The sequence below is a fragment of the Lates calcarifer genome, linkage group LG15, assembly GCF_001640805.2.
Source record: "Lates calcarifer isolate ASB-BC8 linkage group LG15, TLL_Latcal_v3, whole genome shotgun sequence".
Taxonomy (NCBI): Eukaryota; Metazoa; Chordata; class Actinopteri; family Centropomidae; genus Lates; species Lates calcarifer.
This window is the reverse complement of record NC_066847.1, coordinates 324,883-333,869: the sequence shown is the minus strand read 5'-3', so window position 1 is coordinate 333,869 and position 8,987 is coordinate 324,883. Positions and strand designations below refer to the sequence as shown.

At 37.9% G+C, this 8,987-nt stretch overlaps 1 protein-coding gene across 1 annotated transcript; it reads left to right on the top strand.

The window, feature by feature from the left end:
- Window positions 1-2,258: 2,258 nt before the first annotated feature.
- On the top strand, window positions 2,259-8,503 carry LOC108884732 (junctional adhesion molecule A). The gene is made up of 7 exons (XM_018678800.2): window positions 2,259-2,459; window positions 2,909-3,304; window positions 3,377-3,646; window positions 4,598-4,691; window positions 5,702-5,756; window positions 6,814-6,947; window positions 7,396-8,503. Exons 1-7 carry the CDS (start codon window positions 2,408-2,410, stop codon window positions 7,448-7,450), a joined length of 1,056 nt encoding a protein of 351 aa, XP_018534316.1. The 5' UTR covers window positions 2,259-2,407; the 3' UTR covers window positions 7,451-8,503.
- Window positions 8,504-8,987: the final 484 nt, after the last annotated feature.

Here is an 8,987-nt window from a genome sequence, read left to right as displayed (position 1 = left end):
TTCCATCACCTGCCTGATGTCAGATTTTACCTTCTGAGGTTTACTTGCCTGCTCACATCCTGACTTCACCTCCTGCTGAACAGTCGAGCTGCTGTTTCCTGTGAACATCATTAACACACAAACACTGACTGATGTACAGACACAATCAGTGTGATCCTGAGGAAAACTCTCAGAGCTGCTCCTCATACGTCTGAATTTAAAACCAGAACAAGTATAAATTTAAATCAACAACACACAAGTTTTTTTTAATATTTTAAAATTGTATCATACATCAGGTGGACATTTTTGTGAACTTCCTGACTTGCGTTTGCACTTTCACCTGCAACATGTGGATATATTCTTTTGTTCCTTTGTTTTGTTTTTTAGTCTGACTTTGCTGGTTTGTGAGTTTTTACCTGCTCCTGCTTCATTTGTCTTTGTTGGGCTGTTTACCTGTGTAAGACTTTGTTGGACTCTGATCCAGGATCCTGACAAAAGTCCTGAATTATAGACACTCATTGGCCACTTTATTAGGCACACCATGCTAGTATCAGGTTGGACCCTTCTACCTTCAGAACTGCCTTAATCCTTCGTGGTGTAGATTCATCAAGGTGCTGGAAACATTCCTCCGTATTAACATGATAGCATCAAACAGCTGCTGCAGATTTATCGTCCATCTGCTTCAAGGTTTGACATGTTGTGTGTTCAGAGAGGATCTTCTGCAGACTGCAGGTTGTAACCAGTGGTTATCTGAGTAACTGTTTCCTTCCTATCAGCTCGACACTAGAGATGGTTGTGAGGGAAAATCCCAGTAGATGAGCAGTTTCTGAAACACTCAGACCAACAACCAGGACACGTTCAAAGACACTTAAATCACCTTTCTTCCTCATTCTGATGCTCAGGTTGAACTTCGTCTTCACCATGTCTACAGGACTAAATACACTGAGCTGCTGCCATGTGATTGGCTGATTAGATATCTGTGAACAGGTGTACCTAATAAAGTCGCAGGTGAGTATATCTGACTATTCCAAACTGGTGGTTTCATGTGCAGATGTCACTCATCTCATTTACAGTTCGAATGACATTTTCTATTGTTTCTCCAGTTTTTTATTCAGACTGAAGGTGTTACACTTTACATCATGAATTTACTCCGGCCCCCTCGTTAATCTTTAAGGATCAGTGGTATAGATAATGGATGGATAGACTGCACTGAGTCGCTTCCTCTACAGGGGGGCGCCAAATAAATGAGCTTTGGTTTCAGAGACTCATTTAAATTTTAAAGTTTCCTTCTTTTTCTTTTCTACATGTTCATTTCAGACTAAAGTTATTTGGGGGCAGTTTGTTTAATCTGGGACAAAACCCACATGTCCAGTTGGAAAACAGTGATTTTTTTGGTCAGTGGTTGTTGAGTGAAAGTAAATTCCTCTAAAATGTGCGTGCGTACATTTTCCCACCTTTCTTGAAGTTTATTTTCAACATAGGAAGTTCAGTAAAAGATAAACTCTCTGTGGTTAAAATGGTGAGGGCACTGTTGCTAGGTAACAGATGTGGAAGTCGCCTTGTTCCCTTTTTAAATTACCGACTGATTTGATGTTTGTTTGACTGTTGATGACAGTTAATGATCTTTGCTGAGCTTTAGTTTTAAAAACCCGTCTGAGCTGAGAGGAATCAGACACTGATCAGAGATGTGATGTCAGACCAGTGTTTGACTGATTTATCATGGCCGCCTGCTCTTCAGTCACTCAGCCACGGACTGTTCATGTTGGACTGATCACAGTTATCCTCAGTTATAATGTGTCCATGACACATGACAATGTTCTACAACACACAAAATCTATTTTTATTTTTAATGTGTTGCATGTTTCTGCACAGCTGTGTGTTTGTGTTGTGTAACTGTCCACATCAGAGCATGTTACTAACTTGATAATGCTTCTTCAAATAACCGAGCCACTGACTTCAGTCCAGGTTTCTGTTGGTCAGTTTTAACTTTACTGTAATGAGCTGAAATGTTCAGTTAGTTTTTGTTGGTCTGTAGTTGTTGTGTCCTGTCAGTCTCAGTCACATGGAGAGGGGGGATCAATTATTAACTGGTGGAAACATATTGACTGGTTCTATGGACTTATGAATTTCTGTTTCTCTGACAGTCGTTTTAATGCTGCGTCATGAGGAACCTGCGTCTCAGAATAAGAGATGTTGACATGCAAAGAGTTGATGGATGTTTTTGGGGAAGTGACAGTAAAAGAAGTGAGTCTGAGCAAAGAGAGAGAGAAGAGTTCTTGGAAGAAACAGAGAGAGAGAGAAAGGAAGTCAGAAAGTGTCCACAGAATGTTTCCACCATCATTTCACAATCTGTCGTTCAGTCAGTTTGCACACTGATCACTTCTCTGTCGGCAGGAGACGGCAAGAAGAGATCACCAGAAAACTAAGGATGGCAGTTTGGGACAAAAAGATTCTCTGGAGCTTCATGATCCTTCTGACAGGTCAGACTGAAGAGTCTCATTTTACTTTATTATTAAACGTGTTGTTAATGAAAACAGGAAAAAGGGTGTTCCTCTAATCTGTTTCTTCTCTTATTATAACACCATCTGAGGACGTCTGGACATCAGAGTTCAGTTACATGACGCTTCTTGTTTTACTGATTCTGTTTAATAATGAAAAAGTTTTCTCATGAAACAACATAAACTGATTTAGTTTAAAACAGGTTCGACATTATAACATGAAAAACATTGTGTTAAAACCTGAAAGACAAAAACAGATCTGTTGTGTCTGTGTAGAAAAATGCCAGAAATCAGAATTACAGTCAATACAGGACAAAACAACAACTCTATGAATCCTGTTTTACAGTCAGACCTTAGATTATAAAGACAATCAGAGACACTGGATTTTGTATTTAATGTAATTTATTTTCTACAACCATGTTTGTTTCCAGGTGCTGTGGGTCAACCATATACTTATCCAGGTAATGTAACAGTGAATTATCCAGGTCCTGTTTGTGCTGTGAAAGGATCGACTGTCACCCTCCACTGCACCTTCACACCACACAAGTCTTTCATTAAAGATGGAAGAGAATATCCACTGAGGATCATCAGAGTTGTCTGGTGCAAGAATCATGAAATTTGTCAGGGATCCACCCCGTCTGTGTACGACAGTAAGTCAGACACCAACAACCCTCGCTACCAATACCTGGGAGACAAGAAGGGAAACTGCACTTTACAGATCAGAGACATACGGAGGGAAGACGACGCAACGTTTCGCTTCAGGATGGAGACCAATCATTCTGCAGGACATTATACTGTAACATCAGGAGTGAAGGTCACAGTCATTGGTAAGAACCTAATCCTAACACAAATAACAAATATTAAGAGGTGTAAAAATTAAATGTTTAAATTCTTTTCAGATGATCCTCAAATGACAATAATCAGCTCCAGGAACCAGAGTCTGATCAGAGAGGGTCAAACAGAGACACTGCTCTGCATTTCATCCTGCTCTTTCCACCAACTGGAGGTCACCTGGTTCAGAGATGACCACGCCCTCTCAGAGTCTGGCCCCGCCCTCCAGCTCGGACCTCTGACTGCAGAGGATTCTGGGAACTACACCTGCGGTCTGAAGACCAATAGCAAGACTCGCTCCCGGCTGTACGAGGTGCGTGTGGAGGCAGCAGAGGAAGGTTGGTTCTTCAGTTTTTACCTGGTTCTGACTGAAGTCTCAGACATTTAACACAAACAAAGTTCTTGTTGGATCATTTAGCAGCTTCTTTAGCAGAGAGCACTCAGTGATTAGTGAATCAGTATTGGTAAGTGTACAATATTATCAGAGAGGAACTGATGAATTAATGAGAAGTTGCTGCATGTGTTGCATCATGATCTTTATATAACATAGATTCTTTCAATCTGACTTTCACTCCAAATGGAAATATACACATTTTTATTTTAGCCACTAAAACCAAAGCATTACATTAACATTTAGTGACATTTCTGTGCAGTTTCATAACACCACCCTTACTACACAGTAAATCACATCCTGACAGCATGGAAACAGAGTTAAGAAATGTTCTGTAGTCTGACCACAGAGTCTCACTTACACTTTTTAATTTCTGCTGTTGACTGAACTTTATTTGTCCCAAACCTTCGGACACAGACAAATGACTACAGGACTCTACACAGAATATTGTAGGAAACAATCTAAACCATCCCCAAAGTGAGAGCTGTGTCTGCATCCTCAGTCAGACATGGTTTCAGTGTGTGATGGACTTGTTGCCGAGGTTTCCCCTTGTCCCTGATTCTTTGGAGGACACCTGGGGTGGGGTGGAGTATGACAGTTTGTATTTCCTCTGTTTTAGCTCTGTGTTTGGTCTCTTCCACCTCCAGAGAAAACCCTCTGGATCTTTATCTGCTAAATGCAGCTCTCAGTGACAGAATGTGGCACAAAATGACACGCATGGAAACAACACTGGAAATGACTTGGCATGTTATTCATATGAAATTACATGAGGGGACAGAATTCTCTGCTGAACTGTGAAATGTGAAGGTTTTGTCAGTTTGATGTTTTCTTCTGATGTATGAAGTAAAGGTGTGTGATGATATTCCTACTAAACTTCTTGATATACTGTGTTTTACAGGTGAGAGTGATAAAGTGTCTCTGATAGTTGGTGTGGTGTTTGGTGTCCTGTTGGCTCTGGGCGCTCTCATCCTGGGCTTCTTCATCTTTAAAAGGTACTGTACAGTATAATATATATTATATTATATACAGTCTCTGTCTGCTGCTTTCACAGCTGCACAGTTTTCACGGGTTAAATTCACTCCAATTTAAGATATTGTGAACAATTGATAAACATATAGTAACCTAAAATATAAAGTAGTACTAATTCTTATAATGTTGATTAAATCTATAATAACTTAAATGTACATTATATAGTGAGTAAGCTTTCTTTTGATACTCGTGTTGACAACACTTAAAACTGCTCTTTTTAATTAAATAAGCTACATATTGAAGGCAGGACTTTTACTCATAATTGTGTATTTTTAATTTATTACTTTTCAGTTGAGTAAAGAATCTGAAAACCATCATAACTTAGACAAAACAAAGTCAGAGTTGTCCCGTTGTTATTGTTAAAATATGAACACGTATGTAAATCTTTTCACAGACAGAGGCTAACAGGCTAGCTTGGTGGCTAAGGTTTGAAATCTGTCCAGCAAAGTTAGCTAACACACATCAAATATTTTCTCATGTAAAGATACTTAATGAAAAAGATTTTGATAAACTGAGTAAAAAGTTGGCGTTATGAGCAGCAGCAGGATTGTTATGGTACCTAGCATGTTGGCTAACGTTACCAGCTTTTAAATATTAACCAGGCTATCTTCCTTAGCTTGTTTCTGCTAATCCAGTGTGATAAACTCATGTCTCTTATAAAGGAATAAAAACATGGAAATGTTGGATTTATATTTATTCAACTCTAATGTAGAAATGTAGAAACACATCATATGTTCTGATTTTCTCATAATACTGAGAAAAATGTTTTTCTTACTTCTTTTATTAAATGATGGTTATGTAATATTTTAGTTTAATATCAGTTGTTAAATCAGACTTTTTTCTATGTCAGTATTTCCACTTTTTCTTTGATGCCCCCTTCATATAAATATATTGATAATATTCAGTCTACATGAACGTATATTAATAACAATAGTTTCTGATGTTTTCAGTTATTTTAATGTTCATGTTGTAGGAAACAAGAAGCAGATAAGGATCAGAGAAATGTGGGAGGTGACGTTGGACAGAAGGTGAGTTACATTTTTATTTCTATTATTATTATTATTATTATTATGTTCTGCCCACTGTCCCTGTTTTGCTGAGAGGGATGAGGATATTAGAGGACAGTTTTATTTACAGTTTTATTTTACTTGATGGTTAACTCCACAGGAACAGTCACATCTAAAATCATTAATGTAGAAAATGCTAAGAGCAAATTAACTGTGTTTAATGTTTAATCAGGTTTATTTCCCTGATATGTGAATGTACCTGTTGTATATTTCTTTATATTAAAGTGCTGCTGTTATGAATATGATAAGTATATTAACTCAGTGGTACATTAGTAAACATATTAATTGTACTGACAAGCATTTTCCACAAATGTAATAATGTTTTTGCTCATGTAAAGTTTAGTCTACATTTAAATGCATTTTAACATGATATTATATATGATTGTATAATTAGATATTCATTTACACTGAGTTATTTTTAATATAGTTATTAACATTATACTATTATAGTGAGCAGAAATATACAGAAATATATATTTAAAAAACAGAGGTTATTATATATAATCATATTGTTTCTAGCTGCTATGTTTGAATTAAGTGGTTTGAATTTAACTTAAGGCATTTTAATTCTGAATAAAGGATATTAATTTACACAAAATATACTTTGGGAAATATATTAAAATCTTTAAAGCATTGAAATGGTGAATATTAATGTTAATAATAGAAGTCTGCTGTGTCATATTTTTAGGCACTGACTTAAACAAAAGCTCGTAATTTATGTTTTAAAAACACCTTAAAGTTTTCGTTCTTAAAAATGACTAATAACAGCTCTGTTTCTACTCAGTGTGACAACTGAAATGTTTTTGATCTGTGACTCATCCATTAAAAATATGACAAGAAATTATTATTAAATACAGACTGTCCATTAGAAAATCTGAGGAGCCAGGTGTTGTTGTTGTTGTTGTTTATATTAAAATGCGTTTCTGTTTGAGTTGTTACTCCTCATTTTTAAACATATAAGTCAGATAAAGAGTTTCCTTGCTCTTCCTCTTTCTTTGTTTCCTGCTGTGGTTTCCAGAGTCCTGATAACCTCTACAGCAACATCCTGCCTCATGCTGAGCCGGACCGACTCAGTCATCCACAGGAAACCGGAAGAGATGTGGAGGAGATCAGCTACGCTGCTGTCCAGTTCAAACACAAGAACCAGGCCAGGTACGACACCATGATGCTTCACCTGTACAGACAGGTGTACTCTTCATATCTGTAGCTGATGTGTTTATCTGGGGAACTTAACAATCATTTAACTCAACTTCAAAATACAACAGAAAGTGTTTTTTAAAAGTAAAGAATCAGAACAAGAAGAAACACGACACAGGATAAAGTTTCCTTTAGTCAGAGCCAGGCTAACTGTTTCCCTCTGTTTCCAGTCTTTATGCTAAGCTAATCCTCTGAACAGCTCAGTCAGTTTCAGTGTTAAAACTTTAGGCCTGGTTGTTTAGTTTTCAGTTTTTTAATTCGATCAGTTCAGAATGTTTTGAGTGAGTGGAGACTCTCTCTGTTAACAGTTTTCATTTCTGTAAACTTTAACATGTTCCTGCAGGTTCCTCAGAGAGTGAGGTTTTAAAAAGGAAACTCTGACAGCAGTGTGTGTTTTTTATAGACCAGTGGAGGAGGAAGAGGCCGTTATCTACTCATCTGTAGCCAACAGAGGCTGACGTCACATCTCATCCACAGGACTCACATCGAACCTGAGACTCCTGTTAAAGTCCATCTGTGTCTGTATGAACGAGGTGAACCTCTGTACGTCCTGCTCCTGACTCTGCGTCTTATTTTTCCACATCAGCCTGATTTTATGAGATCGGTCCGGGGAGCAGGGCCGGATCAACCTGCTCAGGAGCCCCGGAGCAAATGTTTGTTGTCGACCCCCATCACACAGAACCCTGCAGGTACAGAATTTAAGGTATGAATAAATTGTCTGAGGAGGTGGCTGTGGGTGCATATGAATAAATCTTCTGCATTTAGACCTGAACCACTTCAGACCAGATGGAACTGGTTTTGTTGTCTAACTCTGTGAGTTTGATTCTTATCACAGACGCAGCTCTCTGTCTTCCTCTGAGCTGACTGAGCTGATAAAAGTCAGTTAGCATGTTAGCATGTTAGCTCTTCCTGTTGTCAGTGTGTTTCTGGTTAAATGTCTGAAATAAGGTCTGTGGTTTTAACAAAAGCTCAAGACATTTTCAGGTTTTATTCTCCGACATAAAATGGGTCAGTAAATCCCCCACTCCTGATGTTTGAAGCTTTTACGTGTCTTAAAATGATGTGAAAATCTTCCAAAGTCTGATCCAAAACCCAGAAGTGCAGCTCTCTGGGAAACGCAGTGAACTTTTCTCTGTAAGATTTATTTTTATTCTTTATCTGTGAAGCTGAGTTTCGTCTCAGTGTCTCATTGTTTTTACTGATTATGATGTTTTTTCTTTTCTCAGTTTTGTTTGTGCATAAATATTTTATAGTTTATTCTAATTTATTCGCTTGTATTAGAGCTTTATCTGGTGGTAAATGTAAATAGAGATTTATTGGATGTAATTAAAACATGTGCACCGCCTGCACAGAGAGGAGACGTTCACTGACTCTGCAGGAGACTAACAGCTTTTGTCCCACAGTCAGTGAAGTAAACATCATACCCAGAGCTGATCTCTCTCCTCTCTGTGTCACACTCAGTGTTTCTGATATTAAAGCATAAAACAAATAAAGAAGCTGATGTTTCCACAGATGTTTCTTTGCTTTCACCTTCAGTCCAGTTCATCCTGAACCAGCTGCAGTCTGGAGTCCGTGCAGCTCTCCATCACATGAAGCCTAAAGGTTTTTTTTTGACAGTTTATCTCTGAGCTGATTTCAGCTTCCTATGTTTCAATAAAAGGTGGAAATATTATATAATTCAATCCTGACTGTTACTTTAATGTGCTTTAATGTGGCTGTAGAAACCCTGTCATTGTTAAAAGTGGTGAAGTAACTGAGTGTGGAGGTGTTGACAGACCACAGGAAACCAACAGCACAAAATGAGTTTCACAATTTAACACTCAAGACACAGAGAAAGAAGAAGTGGGAGTTTCTTCATTTTCAGTCTGAAAGTGAAGAAGTGAAAACACATTCAGCAGCTCTGGTTTCACACACACACACACACACACACACACACACACACACACACACACACACACACACACACACACACACAACACCATTTATTAAACAGCT